The following is a 16328-nucleotide window of genomic DNA, read 5'->3' as shown; positions in this document are numbered from 1 at the left end:
GCAATATCCTTCCCGCATCAGTGAGGAGGGAATGAAGATTTTGCAGTATCCTTCCCCTGCCACACCCACCAAGCCACACCCACCAAGCCACACCATGCCCACCAAGCCACGCCCACAGAACTGGTAGTAAAAAAATTTGGATTTCACCACTGCCCTGATTTAATGTAAAGGTATGCTGTCATAAACAGATTCTAGGAAGCTTACGCTCATAAATATATAAAATGCAAATAATAGTGGTATAAAAGCAAAATAGACAAAACATGAATGAGTAATAAATGGGACAATCATACTTCAATCCTCCCTTTGGAAACATTTTTCATATTTGGAATGACTATAATGAGGGCACTAGTGTGGTTTTGAGAGGGCATCAATTTCAAAATAGAAGGGCCATAACAGAAAAGTAGCACCTCCAAGTCCCTGCCTAAATTCACCTTACAAAACCAGGGGATTACCACAAAATTTTTTCAGGCTGTATAATGTGTCTGGAAAAGACTTTGGGAGAATGGACACTGCCAAGGGAATGGTCAGATAAAAGACAGCGTAGCCCACAACTGATAGCGGATGGGAGAAGAAATTCAGAAGAGACCCTCCCTAATTTCTCAGGCTATAGGAAATTAGGGTGGGGGAGAGATTGCACTTTCATACTCACAAGATTCTGCCAATACAGGTAGTTCTCGACTTACAACTGTTCATTTAATGACTGTTAGAAGTGTTCTGCTTCAGCTACGGACCCCAAAGAACGCAGCACACACACAGTCCGTTCAAACCTTAGTTTACTAAATAAACCAGTTTTTTACAACAACGGCTGTTAATTAACTGCATTAACAGCCGCCAAGAATTCAAAGAATAATACTGAAAGCTTACTGTGGTTGGCAGAATGCCCAGAAGCAATTTGCAGGAAGCTGATAAGATAAGCAAGACAAGACACGAAGGTATGTGAACGAAGTTGTTCCCTGCAAATTGCTTCAGTTGGTGTTCCTCCTTAAATAGGCTAAGGGAGTGGCCAATTAGCCCCAAGCCTTACTCTTGAGGAGACCTCCTCCTGAGGAGCCACTTCTGCCTTTTGGCAGCTCTGCGCGTCCGTGCATCGAGAAGAGGCTCCTCCTCTTCATCCTCTTCACTTAAGGGAGCTTCTGGAGGTTCTGAAGGCCCTGGCTGAATCCCCACCTCTGGCACCACATCTCTCTCCCAGAGAGCAACACAGAGTTGCAGTTTGTCAACAGAAAAAAAGCCCTGAAGCTTGTGAATGAGATTTCACACAACCAGAGCTGCAAAACAACTTAGTTTACGTAGGTAAAACCTGGCTAGAAAGAATATGCATATATATATATATATATATATATATATATATATATGTATGTATGTATGTATGTATGTATGTATATATGTATGTATGTTTATGTAAGTTTTCATGGGTATGTATGTGTGTATAGTTAATATTTCGGGTTTCTTCCCGTGTAATTGTGGATATATCCCTAAAAGGGTAGAAGCGACGTTTCGGCAGAATCCCATCTGCCATCATCAGGCTTATGTCAGCAGTCATTTTGCACTAACTGCCGTTGGTATTTCAAATCTGGTGCTGGTATTCTGGGATGGCTCCACCTATATGTATATATGTGGCGATTATATGAAGATTATAATATGATTATAAAGATGTATCTTTAAAACTATATTATGGATTAGTCTACAGTACATTAAAACCAACCAACGTCTTCATGGCAGTGTGTAATAGATACTTCGTTTTTATATTTATAATGTGCTGCCATTTTGGCTAAAGCTATTGAAAACTGTTTTTTCAGCATACTTTTGAGAGAGGGAGAGAGAGGAACTGAGCAAGATTCCTCCTGTATAGTTTATGATTACTTGGATTTTTATTATTTTTATTATTATTTATTATTATTATTTTAGTATTAATTAGCATAGGGATATTTTATTATGTAATACAGCATTGTTTATTTATCTGGTTATCTTTTTGCTGCTTTAATCTTGCTTACACGTAGTAGAATTGTAAGCCAGCTGGCTAATGACTGGAGTAACTAATAAAATGAAATAAAATACACATTCAGGTAAAAGCATTTCAAAGAAACCAAGCTAAAAAGGCTGCCACTTGTTATTTACCGCTAACAAGGTTGAGACTGTATAAAGGAATTTATTCAGAGCCTTATTCTCTGCAACTTCTATCAGTCCCAGTCAGCAAGTAGTTGAAAATGATGGAAATTATAATCAAACGTATGTGAAGCACACCAGATGCTAGAATCCTCAGAAACTTCTGCATGCCACCACATATGAACAGTGGTGAGAATCATTAATGACAATTATGGATCATAACTAAGCCACAACTTGTAAAATAAACTACAGTTGGTTGGGTTTGGGTGCAGTAAATCACAAATCTAATTAATTTGTTATTGTGGTTATTACCCAGCACATAAATCGTTGCACCATTGTTTACAAATTACAACCCCTTAGATTCACAACATGCTGCAGTGAAATGTGGGGATGACATTGGGGGATGAGGAGAAAAAAATGCTGCCTTTGAAACAATCAGTCGAGAAAGCCAGGAGCCCCCAGTAGCTTAATGCTCAGAGGAAGAAACTTAGGAAGGTTTAACTGCTTGACCTGTTAAGGTTCACCTAACATTTAAAAGCGACAGTGAGATTTTTTTGCCTCTAGATTTTTAGATTCTCTTAATGTAGCCTTTCAATAAAGTAGAATTAGTTCATCTTGTTGTGTTTCCTGTCTGATTTATTTGGGTAGGCTGACACATACATACAGAGAAAAACAAACACTTCATATAAAGCAGTGTTTCCCAACCTCAGCTACTTTAACATGTGTGGAATCAGCTGGTGGATTCTGGGGGTTGAAGTCCATCCATCTTAACATTGTGAGGTTGGGAAAAGGTAAGGGTTTAGCGTAAGGTATGAACCCAACTGGGGCCACCATGTCGGGGATGTGAATCTCCTGCTCTCCCATCCCATCTCACGGGAGACATACTTCCCCAAACATTTGTTTCCATACAGTCCCCTTTGCCTAAAGCTACCATGTCTGGATTGCAAAAATCCAGACTATTGACTGGCAGCAAATCTCAAAAAAATTGCTGTTTTCTAATATTTTTGAGGAGGTTTTTTTTGTCTCTCTTAACAGCAAATCTTAGGGAATAACACTTGGTATTTCTGCAAAACCAAATGCATTCAGATATTCCCTCTTATCTACAAAATAGCTTAATTAAGACACACTCCAATGTACTGTACAAAGTTAGCACCCACCCCTCTCCTAGAAGAATGAAATATTCTAGGAAATATTAAAAAGGCAGAATATTATATTTCCCTGGATGAGAAAAGGAGAAACATGCTCTTGAAAAGCAGTCCCCACCTTTGTTAATAGCCCCAGAAAGGCTGGGCCAGCTTATCTACAAGACAAAAGGCTGGGCCAGCTTATCCACAACACAAAAGACCTTCACACCTCAGGGCATGATAGGACAGAGGTCTTCAAACTTGGCAGCTTTAAGACTTGGTTGAATCTGGATGATGTAATAAAGGGGCTTTGAGCAATTCCTATTATGGCTTAATGGCTTTAGATGGTATAGCTGGCTGGAGAATTCTGGGAGTTGACGTCTACAACTCTTAAAGCTGCCAAGTTTGAAGACCTCTGCGATAGGATTAGCCCTCACTCAAGATCCAAACCAGGACAAAGCCATTGAGCCATAATAGGAATTGCCCAAAGCCCCTTCATTACATCACCCAGCAAGATTCAACCAAGCCTGGGACTCAAGACAACCTACAAAGTTACACCTGCATGGCCCCATGGGAGTCTGACAACCCATCAGAATACATTTCTTTCACAGGAACAGGAAGCAAGTTCAAAGCCCAAGAGAGGGTATAAATCTCTCTCTCTCTCACCCATGTGCTCGATTGCCCAGGACCTCAAACCATGTGGTCCTGTCCACCATTAAACCATCTTTCCAAACAGTCTCCATGTTTCCAGTGTCTTTCTCCCCACTTGGAACTGAACCCAGATGGACATTTTGTCCAACAGTACTTTTGGTAGTGAACATGTTGTGGGCCAAGATTGCCTCTGAGCAACTGCAGAATATCTCAATGCCTTTACCTCCAAACCCATCAAATTTCAGTTTGCTTCTTACATTGGATGTCCTGTGGTTGACCCTCATTTTTCAATTAACACCTGAGAGAGAGGCTGCTTAAACAAGCTAGCTCTTCCTATTTATCCTGGCAAGCTGTGAGATAATAAGCTTCTGGCTCTAATCTCAGTTAGGTCATTGTTTCCCTCGTTTGTCTTAGCTACCAGCTAGACATTTAATCCTCATTAATCTCTCACCTTCCTTTGCTGATGCCTAAACTAAGCAATTCCTGGGCTGAAGGCAAAACAAAGGATGAGGGACCATGAATATAAACGAAAACACCAGTGGTGAAATTCAATTTTTTTTACTACTGGTTCTACTCTTGGTGGGCGTGGTGTGGTGTGAGCGGTGTGGCTTGGTGGGCATGGCAGTGGAAGGATACTGCAAAATCTCCATTCCCACCCCACTCTGAGACCAGCCAGAGGTGTTATTTGCCAATTCTCCAAACTACTCAAAATTTCCGCTACCGGTTCTCCAGAACCTGTCAGAACCTGCTGGATTTCACCCCTGGAAAACACCCCCTTTATGTGTCATGTCGATGGACTAACTACCTGCGTAGCCACAGTACAGAACAGTGTTTCTCAAACCCAGCAATTTCAAGATGAGTGGACTTCAACTCTGGCTGGGGAATTCTGGGAGTTGAAGTCTAATTCATCTTAAAGCTGCTGAGGTTGAGGAACACAAGTCAGATTCATTACTGTTGATGGAATGAATATCTAATGTTGCAAATATAAGGACCATTTAATAACTTTTATAAATTTTAAGTGACCTGGGCATCTTTCCTACTGTCCACTTTTTTTGATATCTGCCCTGCAACCGCACAAGCTGGTAACACTGAGGCAAAGGCCTTCGGGACAGTTTTCCAGCTCATGCAGCTTATAAGCTTTTTAATAAGAATTGGAGGGACCAGCCTGGAAGCTCATTGCAGGATTAATACTTTGCCTGAAACATGTCCTTTCCGATACTTTTTATTTTATTTGCTTGATTTCTGCACCACTTTTTAGGGGTCATGATGGGTCCTTTCCTTCATCAAATGCATAAATTAAACCTAAGGCAATTGTTAATGTCGAAGAAAATAGAACTTTTTAACTTGGCAACATAGGGGAACATTATCTCTTAGAACAGAGATCTCCAAACTTGTGGACTTCAACTCCCAGAATTCTCCAGATAGCATGGCGAACTGAGGAATTCTGGGAATTGAACTCCATAAGTCTTAAAATTGCCAACTCTGGAGACCCCCGTCTTAGAAAGATGCATTTTATCAAAACGGATCCTGATAGATTTGCTTGACAGAGAGATGGATGACATATAAATTTAATAAATAAATTAATAACTGCTTTATTCCTTTGATATTCCTCTGATGTTGGCAGCCAATTAATCTGCCAAATATTTCCCTTTTCCTGACTCCTCAAGAAATTCATTTGTCACCCACTCTCTCAGTATCTACAAAATCTGTACAGACACATCCCTTTCCTCACATCTTAAACTGTTAGAGGATTTTTAGGGGCTTTTTCAAAACAATTCAGGATTAATTCCTATACTTCATTTCTTATACTCTGTTTTGTCAGTTGCCATAAATGCTCACCAGAATTTCATATTTTCTTGGGGGGAAAAGGAAAACCTGAGAAGGGGGCAAATCTAAAAGTGATTCATAGGGATTAAAAATAAATTGATTATTTATAAGTTTGCTTTACAAAGGAAAATTCAAGAGTAAAACCAAAAAAAATAAATCATTAAATGAAATAAATTTAAAGGACAGCTTTCTGTACAGTTAATAAAGGACGTATCATCATTGCATACAGTATATAAATCAAATAAATTAGTTAGGTTCCTCTGGTTTCAAGAGAACAACCAAGAATCCATGTGAGACCCCTTAGGACTGGACTCCTATTGGAAGTTAGGCTATCAGATATGGACTGTGACAACTCAAGCAACCTCTAGATGGCAGCAACGAGACAGACAACTGCCCCTTGGCTGACTTCTAGCACTCATCTGGATTTTTGCAGTCTAGATCTGTGGAGCAGAAATGTGAAGAATCACATCCACCCAAATGTCAGCATGGGAGCTGAACTATGCCAAGTCACCACACAGGACTCAGTTTTGCTTCCTCTTTGCCTTATACATGCAGGACTGTTTTAAAAATCATCCTACCTTAAGCCAGACACTAGCTCGAAAAGAGACAGAGTCTAGAACGTTTCCTCCGGCTTTGGAGCCCTTCTTCCGTAGTTCAGCAGAATACGGGCTGTATGCGGACTTACTATTCATCCGCTTGCCAAGCATTCCTCCGATTGCATAGCATCAGGAGGGGCTGAATCGGCAACCCCCCCACCCCTACCCAACTTTTGCAAAGGAGACAACACAGCGGTTTTGAAAACGCTGCTATGAAGTATATTCCACAAAGGTATTAAATTAAAAGAAAATATCTCCATCTCTGACATGGGAACTGCAGTTTTTTCTTGCCCATCTTAGTTCTGAAAAACCTGCAGGAGGATTGTTTTTTTAAAAAAATAATAATAAAAGAAATAGAAAAGAAAAAAAAAACCCGCCTACTACCAGTTTCCTTGCTCTAAAAAGGCGGAGAAAAGAAACCACAAATTGTTTCAAAGTATGTTAGATCTGACAACTTCCTCTTTTCTGCAAAGTGCAAAAAACAAATAATCCAATATTGGCCTCAGTCAGAGCAATATTTTTCAACCTTGGCAACTTTAAGACGTGTGGACTTTGACTCCCAGAATTCCGGGGCCAGTGCTGGCTGGGGAATTCTGGGAGTTGAAGTCACACGTCTTAAAATTACCATATTTGAAATACTCTGCATTAAAGTCTGAACAAAGTGTTCTCTTTGTGGTTTACTCAGCCTAGTTTTGAATAAGTAGATTCCTGTAGTTTTATGGTTTTTTCTTTAAGAACCATAGGTGCTTGGTGAACAGAGTATTGTCTGGGTCAATATATTTTAAACACAGTAATAATAGTAATGTTATTTAAATATACATAATCATAATCTTTCAATTTTTAACATTTGTGTATACATAGTAATTATAATATATTCTATTCTATATCAGTATAGATAATACTATTTTCCCATGTTCTGACTTCTCTCTCTTTTTTCTAATTCTTAATGAAATAGCCACCATAATAAGAAGTATTCTATCTCTATCCATCATCTCTTGCCCTTTTTAGAATTTCAACTCTTATAGACTTTTTGGTAAATCTTTCATGCTTCTCCCTTGGGATCTTGTAACTCCTTACATTACATTTATTTAAGTAAGTGTTTCATCTGTCACAACATCTATCTCTTGTTGTTGGATCTCTAGAGAACCCATCCATAGTTTTTTCAACATTTTAAAGAGAATTTTCTTTTGATTCTCTTCTATATTTTTAATTTGGAGGATAATCTGTCTGTTCCTTTTTAAGAATTATTACTATCTCTACCATATCTTTGTCTACTTGTATCATTTTTGGATTTGTGTTCTCTATTCTTTCCTCAGTTCCTTCTGGTTTCTTCCCTATTTTCTGAATTTTTTGTTCATCTTTTATTTTCATTTGCTGGGGTTTTCCTAGTCTCACACCTTTATCAATTCCTAGGTGACTCAGTGGCTAAGACACTGAGCTTATTGATCAGAAAAGTCGGCAGTTCGGCGGTTCGAATCCCTAGTACAGGTCTCCTGCATGAGCAGGGGATCGGACTAGATGACCTCCAAGGTACCTTCCAACTCTGTTACTGTTATCTCTCCATGATTCCTTGTCATATCTTCCTGAATGCATTGAAACATCAATAATATTTCTTTATAAACCATATTTGTTTTCCCCTGTTGAAACTTATAATCATTTAATGAATTAATACTTACTCGATATTCCATCAAGATTCCAAGATTCCTGCATGAAATGTTAAGTGTGTCAACAGAACGGTGGTTCCGAAGCAAAAATAAAGTTTTAATCTATTTACTGTCTATGGAGATTCTCAGTCATCCAAGTCATGGTTGTCCCAAAGGTGCTTTTTTTCAAGAAGCAACTGGACTTTCTGGTTTTTCTTTGAAGACATTTTGTTTCTCATCCAAGAAGCTTCTTCAGCTCTGACTGGATGGTGGGGAATCAAAGGATTTATACTCCTTGCAGATAGCTAGTCATTTGCATTCTTATTCCCGCTAAAAGAATGCAAATGACCAGCTGTCTGCAAGGAGTATAAATCCTTCCATTCCCCACCATCCAGTCAGAGCTGAAGGAGCTTCTTGGATGAGAAGTGAAATATCTTCAAAGAAAAACCAGAAAGTCCAGTTGCCTCTTGAAAAAGCTTTCAAGATAATGAAAAAGCTTTGGGATAATGTATTTACTGGTCACAAAAGAGACATTCCTTCAGAAATTTACCCCTTTAGAAGAGATCTTCCCTGTTCCATATGTGTATAGCTCACCCCTGTGCTGAAAGGTGCAATGTCCACATTATATACTGTATGTTTAAGAACACAGCTTGACTACAAGCTGCTAGTGTTTTATTTTGTGTTCTCTACCCTGCCTTATTTCTCCGTTTTATATATATAAAAGGTAACATTTTATAATATTGGCAGGATAAAAAAAATAGTCAGACCACACCGTCTGAGTTTATCTTCAAGCAGTTACTTCAGAATGTAGATTTCCAAGCTGCTCCGTATTGTGCATTTCAACATTTTTGTGGCTATACCCCAACCACTGACAGAATTAACATTTTCAAACTGAGACACCCTCTCGTAAAAGGAAGCATGTGCAACTCTTAACTCACCCATCCACTCTTGCAACAGCCAAAGATAGGACACTCCATTTTCAAAGTAACATAATACGAACAATACGTTTTGTAGCACGGTGGAAACCAATAACTCCAGTCACTATATAGATGCCAGTCTGATTCAGCAGATACACCAAGGGTTATCTTGCATTGACAGAAGCGTAAGTGAGTTTACATGCACACACAAACACACACACTCACAAACACATGGGGGAATTGTAAATGGAAAAATAAAGAATGGGAGGAGACCACAATGACTGCTAACATTTTGTTTAGACACATTCTGCTCAATTTGGAGTCCTCTGGAATTTTTTTGTTCTTCAACTGCCATAATCCTAAGGCAGCACAGATAATGACTATATTGCTAGGCATTGTGGGAATTGAAATCCAACACTTTTTTTTTAATTTTTTTTTAAAATTTTGATTTATATGCCGCCCTTCTCCGGAGACTCAGGGCGGCTTACAATGCGTTAAGCAATAGCCTTCATACTTTTGTATATTTATACAAAGTCAGCTTATTGCCCCGATAATTTGGGTCCTCATTTTACCTACCTTAGGAAGGATGGAAGGCTGAGTCAACCTTGAGCCTGGTGAGATTTGAACTTGCAGTAATTGCAGGCAGCAGATGTAAGTGGATGTTAATTAGTCTGCTGAGCCACCAGAGCTCCTAAGGCACAGTTTAAGAAAGACCAATGTGGGTCAACCTAGTCAGAAGTAAGACCTATGTAAAATACAGTGGCTAATTGCAAAACATAAAACACAAAACATTCTGGCACTGAAAACACTAATTAATATCTGTAAGGTAATAATTACCCATTAACTGAATTCAGATCCAAGGATAGTGAATTTTCATGGTAAATTGTGGTATACTGTATATTTACGATGCTTTGCTTCTTCCAGACCATATCAACTTATTTTTTTTAAACAGGATCCTCTAAAATCTAACGGTTGAAGATGGCCAGAGAGAAAATACAGTAACCCATCTTCATTTTTAATAGCAAGTAAAATATGACGTTTTTGCATACGTAGCTTTTAAAACCTGTGGAAAATCCTCTTCTTTCCAATTATTAAAGTTGCCACTCTTTGTATCTGGGCAATTCTGAGAAGAATATGATTTATGCAATTCTACTTTGTTTAATCTCATCTACTTTTTTCCCAAGTCAAATATTTTTTGAAGCCGCAGAGGAAAAACCAAAAACCAGAAATTAAAAGAGTCTTTAGCTCAGACACCACAAAAAAATTAATATTAGCTTAAAAGCCCAAGATTTTTTTAAAAAATACCACTGCAATACGGGTATCATCGTCATCATTGTTGTACAATGAATGAAGTCAGGACACACAATAACACAAATAGGTTAGGTTACCCAGTAGTTTAAAAATTGATACAATTCCTTTAGAGAAAAGGCTATGGTGAGCCGAACCATATCTGATGTGTATTATAGTGCCATCTCTCCAAGAAACACTCACAAGTTTATAGCAAATGGCATCGGCAACTAGCGTAGTTTACTTTATTGTCATTGCACCTCGTACAACGAAACCAAATGCCATCTTCAGAGAAGGACAGTTTCTTAATATCACATTTAGGTAGTCTTCAATTTACAACAGTTCATTTAGAGACTATTCTAAATTACAACAGCACTAAAAAAAAGTGACTTACGACCATTTTTTGCACTTATGTTCACTGCATGGTCATGTAATCAAAATTCAGCTGCTTAGCAACTGACTCATATTTATGACAGTTGCAGTGTACTGGGGTCATATGAGCCCCTTTTGCAACCTCCTGACAAGGAAAGTCAATGGGGAAATCAGATTCACTTAACCGTGTTACTAATTTAACAACTTTAGTGATTCACTTAACAACTGTGGCAAGAAAGGTCCTAATGTGGGGCAAAATTCGCTTAATGAATGTCTCACTTACCAACAGAAATTTTGGGCTGAATTGTGGTTGTAAATCAAGGACTATCTGTATGCACATCTGCCCATTTTCCAAGGAAATTATAGAAGATTTTATATGTTATTTATTGTATTGCCCTATTTATACTTTAGCATGTGGAAAAAAATTGGACCCCTTCTTCCTTTTGCCCCGATTCACATAAGGTTGAATATTTAATGAATTTAGACAAGGAAACATCACTATGTAGATTAGCAAGCTTTACAAGGGCTTCTGCTAAACGGAGATATGATTTTATCAACAGTTCCTGATCTTTTCCTATTGTTTTATCTGCTGCAATATTAATGTTTTAATATTCTTACTGATTTCTGCATATTTTAATGAACGTTATTAGTCTTCGATCACTTTTATGTACTTTTTGTCTTATTTGTTATTATCAATAGTCAAAGCAATAAACAAATTGATTGATTGATCTAAGATAGGTTTTCCTTACTTGCTAATACAATACTAGAATTCAGGAGTCATCCAGAGATACTGAATGGGGCGAGATTGCAGAAAAACCAAAAAAGGGATGTAATTAAAGTTGTTTGCTGCTGACTGTCACGATTGTTTTGAAGGAAGGATTAGTTAAATCAGTGGAAGTATGAGAGAATATAAATTGTTATTGATCACGGATATAATTTCTCTATTCACCAAACTTCTACCTCTCGGTAATGGAGAATATAGGTGGCTCAGAGTGGAATCGTTGAGTTCTTGGTGTTCTTTTAATTTGCTTTACTTCTACACGGATGTTGTTACCTAGCCTGATAATAAAGTATCTGCAGGAAGAGGAACAAGCTCAGAGAACATCAAGAACCCAATAAATCTATCACTGAGTACCATTTCCTTCATTGACAAGAATTTTTCCATTGGAGCATCTGGTTGGCCTCTATGGAAAACAGGATGCTGGGGAGGCCTTTTATCCAATCTATTGCAAGTCTTAACATTTTTACTTTGACTTTAGAGTTCAGATATGTAGTTAAAAACTGCCTGATTTTCACCACGTGCAAAGAATCTGGTGGGCCGTGAGTTTCTCTTTGCTACAGAGTATGAAAACAGAAGAGAATACTTGGCTAACTATGATGGATGGGGCAGCCAGGCTGGTCCCAAGTTGTACACACAAAATACAGTGTTTTCCCGAAAATAAGACCTTGTCTTATATTCTTTTGAACCCCGAAATAAGCGCTTGGCCTTATTTTTGGGGAGGTCTTATTATTTTGGGGCGTGTGGAGCAAGACGGGGCTCCTCTTGCTGTCTTACCAGATTTCCAGCTCTGTCTCCCTAACCCTAACCAGAGGAAATGGCGGGGACAGGCTGAGCATGCAGTTAAATATTTTTGGGGGAGGGGTTATTTTAGCACATGAGCTCAAAAGCCCAATTGGGCTTATTATCAGGGGAGGTCTTATTTTGGGGCAAACAGGGTACATCCCTTTATTTTCGTTCACACTCACATATTCCTATCCAATTTATAGGTAGGCCTTGACTTACAATCATTTGTTTAGTAACCGTTCAAAATTACAACAGACTGAAAGAAGTGACTTACGACCAGTCCTTGCACTTATGACTGTTGCAACATCCCCAGGATCACGGGATAAAAATTTGGGTGCTTGGCAACCAGCTGTACTTACAATGGTTGTAGCAGCTTGGTATCCGTGCAATCACCATTTGTGACCTTTCCACCGGCTTCAAGTCAATGGAGGAAGCCAGATTTGCTTAATGACCGCATGACTCACTTAATGACTGCAGTGACTTGCTTAACAAATGTGGCACAACGGGTAGTAAAATCAGGCATGACTCATTTAACCTTGTTTAGCAATAGAAATTCTGGTCCCAATTGTGGTTGTAAGTTGAGGACTACCTAAATACATTTTGGTGCATTCATTCTAATTGCATTTGTTGAGGGCTGTCAATGGAGCGAAGCTGTTACTTCATCTAGAAACAGAGAGTTGCTTGAACAGGGCCCCACTGTCTGCCCTGTATGTCTTCTTCTCTTTTGTGGCTTCAGCTAACACAAGTACAACAGGTTGGGCTATTGTCTCAAAAGTCTGCTAGATCTTTGGCCAAAAAAAACCCCCAAAATGATTTTGAATGTACCACAGGAAACGAAATTCTTCTGAAACCAATTTCAGTTCAATGGGAAAAAATACGTTCAGAATTACCACTAGATTCATTTCCAGCTTTTACAAACTTCAGTAATCTTAATTATAGGTATTCCTCAACTTATAACAGTTCCTTTAGTGACTATTCGAAGTATGAACAGCACTGAAAAAAAGGAACTTATGACCGTTTTTCACACTTACAACCGTTACAGCATCCCCATGGTCACGTGATCAAAATTCAGATGTTTTGCAACGGACTCACATTTATGACAATTGCAGTGTCCCAGGGTCATGTGATCCCCTTTTGCGACCTTCGGACAAGCAAAGTCAATGGGGAAGCCAGATTCATTTAACAACCGTGTTACTAATTTAAGAAGTGCAGTGGTTCACTTAACAATTGCGGCAGAAAAAGTCATAAAATGAGGCAAAATTCACTTAGCAAACGTTTCACTTAGCAACAAAAATCTGGGGCTTCTTTGTGGTTATAAATCGAGGATTACCTCTATTACCTTTTCCTCCTTTTGGATATGCCCTGTGACCCCTAACCCCCCTGCTGCTGCAGAAGTTCATAAGGACAAGCTAAGGCAAGTAAATAAATAAATAAATAAATAAATAAAATAGATAGAAAATATAGTTAATTTTAGTCTCTCTCTCTCTCTTTTTCATTTTATGGTAAATCCCTACCCTGATTTTGCTTTTGCAAAATATCTCTGACATTTTCGCGACTGGAGTTGTTTGCCACTCTGCAGGGCTCACCATACCTTATTCCCAATGTTTTTGTTATTTGTCTCCAATGCGCATGCACATAAATACATGTGCTGAAACACCAAATTATGGCTTGGAGTTCAGCCAACTGTTTTGCACAACCTCGGATTTATAAAGTGCCATTTGCAATGTAGAAATCATGATTTATAAGTTTGGCAGGCTGTCTAAACAATACAATCCAGCCAACTGTTCTTTAATAAACCTGTGGTTAAACGAACCATAGCTCAGCGCAATGTATAAACTGAGACTTTCTATATTGAAGTGCATGCCCTTTCAAGGAAAAGACAACCGTCCCTTTTGATCTCCAATTCGGACATTCGGTTCAAGGCAAATGAATAAATGCAGCCTGAACTAATACTGTCCTGCCCAGCTTTCAGCTCCCCAAAAATTACTTCTGTGAAACTGCAGGTGTAAAACAAGAGCATCCATATTTTCGCCTGTCCAGGTACCGAAAGGTCTCACCCCTACTTACCAAGGAGGCTGGGGGCACAGGGCTTCCCGCTCGGCATTTCTTGGAGATGGAGGGTGTTTTCATCAGTTCACGCTTCTTCCTCGAAAACATGGTGCTCGGTGAAAAGACGATGGGTCCAGATCAATGTTAGTCCCCCAGCTCAGGGCCCGAATTGTCCAAGGTGCATCTTTTCTTTTCGAGTTCTTGGATGTGGCTTCCTAATACTTGGTTTTGCGAAAGTGTTTTGGGTGCGTTATGTACTCAGCAAGGAAGAGCTTCTGAGTCGCGATAGACAGCCGCCTCTGCGTGTAAACTGCCTGGGCTCAAAGCACATGATTACAAACTTATTTCCTGGCTGGGTTTGCCTGAAACACACACACACACACACACACACACACACTGCACAGGAAAAAGCTGGTGTGTGTGTGTGACCACTGTAGTTGAAAACTAAGAGGAAGCCATGGCTTGTTAAATTCCTCTTTGCTGTTATTCAAACCCCTTTTTCTCTTTAAAGTGCAAAACCATCTGAAGCTATTTTAGGAGTACTTTTTTTCTTCTTCTCATCTGCCCTATTATTTGGGCACCTCTTGTGGCCAGGAATTCTTAAATTGAAAGACAGACGTAATTCTCAGTCAACACCCTGGACAGGCTACAAGTGAGATTCCATAGCTATGTGTTTCAAAGTTATAAGGCAGAGAGAAATTTCTAATGTGATCATTGCTTAACAGACTTCTGTCATGTCTGATTGAGCATCATTATTCAGAATGGAAGAAACTTAAATCAGAATGAATGAGACTTATTCCAACAACAGCCTTATAACTCAGGGAAAGCTACTTTATATTTTATTTTATTGATATATATATATATCAACATAATCTTGATTTTCCAAAACAAATGATAGTCAGGGAGGCCAACCTAATCCTATTCATGAGATAAATGGATAATGCACAAATGTAAATGGTTTGTTAATCATAAAAGCCAATTAATGAAAAACCCATCCATTACAAAACAAAGCAACACAAACTTGAGCAAGAAAGCAAGGATCTAAATCACATAACTAATTAAAAATAAAATGCTTGCTCCAAGTAAACTCTGAAATTAAACAGATTAAATTTGGAGTTGTGCAACCTTTAAATGTAATAAACAAACAAACGGCCTTTGCTTGCTAACGTAAAAACAAGAATAAAGCTGTTGGGAGGAGGGGGTGTTCTCTAGGTAGGGAATTCACAGTTTAAGTGTATTTTCTCCCCTGCATTTAACCATGGTATATATGCACTCAGGCAACCTCTCTATGCTTCCATGTCTCTGTTTGTTTCCCTACCTTTATTATTTTTATAGATAACTCCATGTAGCTAACATACCTAATTCTGTACTCCTCCTTCTTCCTATTTTCCCCACAACAACAACAACCCTGTGAGGTTGGACCAAGAAAGAGTGATTGGCCCAAAGTCACCCAATCAGCTTTCATGCCTAAGGCGGGACTAGAACGCTCAGACTCCTGGGGATTGGCCCCAAATCACCCAGTCAACTTTCATGTCTAATCACAGTCTCCTGGTTTCTAACCTAGTTCCTTAACCACTAGATCAGTGTTTCTCAACCTTGGAAGCTTGGAGATGGGTGGACTTCAACTCCCAGAATCCCCCAGCCAGCAGCGCTGGCTGGGGGATTCTGGGAGTTGAAGTCCACCCATCTCCAAGCTTCCAAGGTTGAGAAACACTGCACTAGATCTTCATCTTCTACTCCATCCATGATCGAAAGAGACTTAAATCGTCCTTTTCTGTTAAAGTTTTAAAGTAGCACTTTTTTCTTAAGATGACAGCTGATGGCCTCTCCACAGACTCATGACTCATCGGGACAGGATAACCATGTCATCTGTTAGTCATTTAGATCTGGTTCAAGGCACTTTTCTCAGGCCCCATTTTGTTTCTAGCAGGGGAAGGAGCAGGGCCATCTAGCTTATCTATGAAACCAGTCAAAGATTGGCAGAGAATCTCCCACTAACTGGTAATATTGAGAAAGTGAGAGAGCAGTGAAATCCCAGGGTTTTACAAGGGCTTTGGTTTAACATGCACCGCCCACATGGCATTCACAGAGGGTACTATAGAGTTTTTAAAAACATGAAGATGGAGTCATGACTGTCAGAATACAGAATATAGTTGGAAGGGACCTTGGAGGTCTTCTAGTCTAACCCCTGC

At 39.1% G+C, this 16328-nt stretch overlaps 1 protein-coding gene across 3 annotated transcripts in view; it reads right to left on the bottom strand.

Moving 5' to 3' along the window:
* ARHGAP45 (Rho GTPase activating protein 45) overlaps positions 1-14455 on the bottom strand; it is a 74090-nt gene extending 59635 nt beyond the window's left edge. The window contains exon 1 of one of the 3 annotated variants that reach the window (XM_034437665.3): positions 14155-14455. In XM_034437665.3, the coding sequence (XP_034293556.2) occupies positions 14155-14244 (90 nt within the window). In that variant the 5' untranslated portion in view covers positions 14245-14455. Of the gene's footprint in view, positions 1-8885; positions 8968-14154 lie in introns of those variants that run through there. The other 2 variants (XM_087894228.1, XM_034437667.2) reach the window with 2 other exon arrangements.
* Positions 14456-16328: the final 1873 nt, after the last annotated feature.

This window comes from Pantherophis guttatus, chromosome 1, assembly GCF_059756535.1.
Source record: "Pantherophis guttatus breed Tessera chromosome 1, ASM5975653v1, whole genome shotgun sequence".
Lineage (NCBI taxonomy): Eukaryota > Metazoa > Chordata > Lepidosauria > Squamata > Colubridae > Pantherophis > Pantherophis guttatus.
The sequence above is the reverse complement of the archived record's forward strand: the minus strand, read 5'-3'. Positions and strand labels throughout refer to the sequence as shown.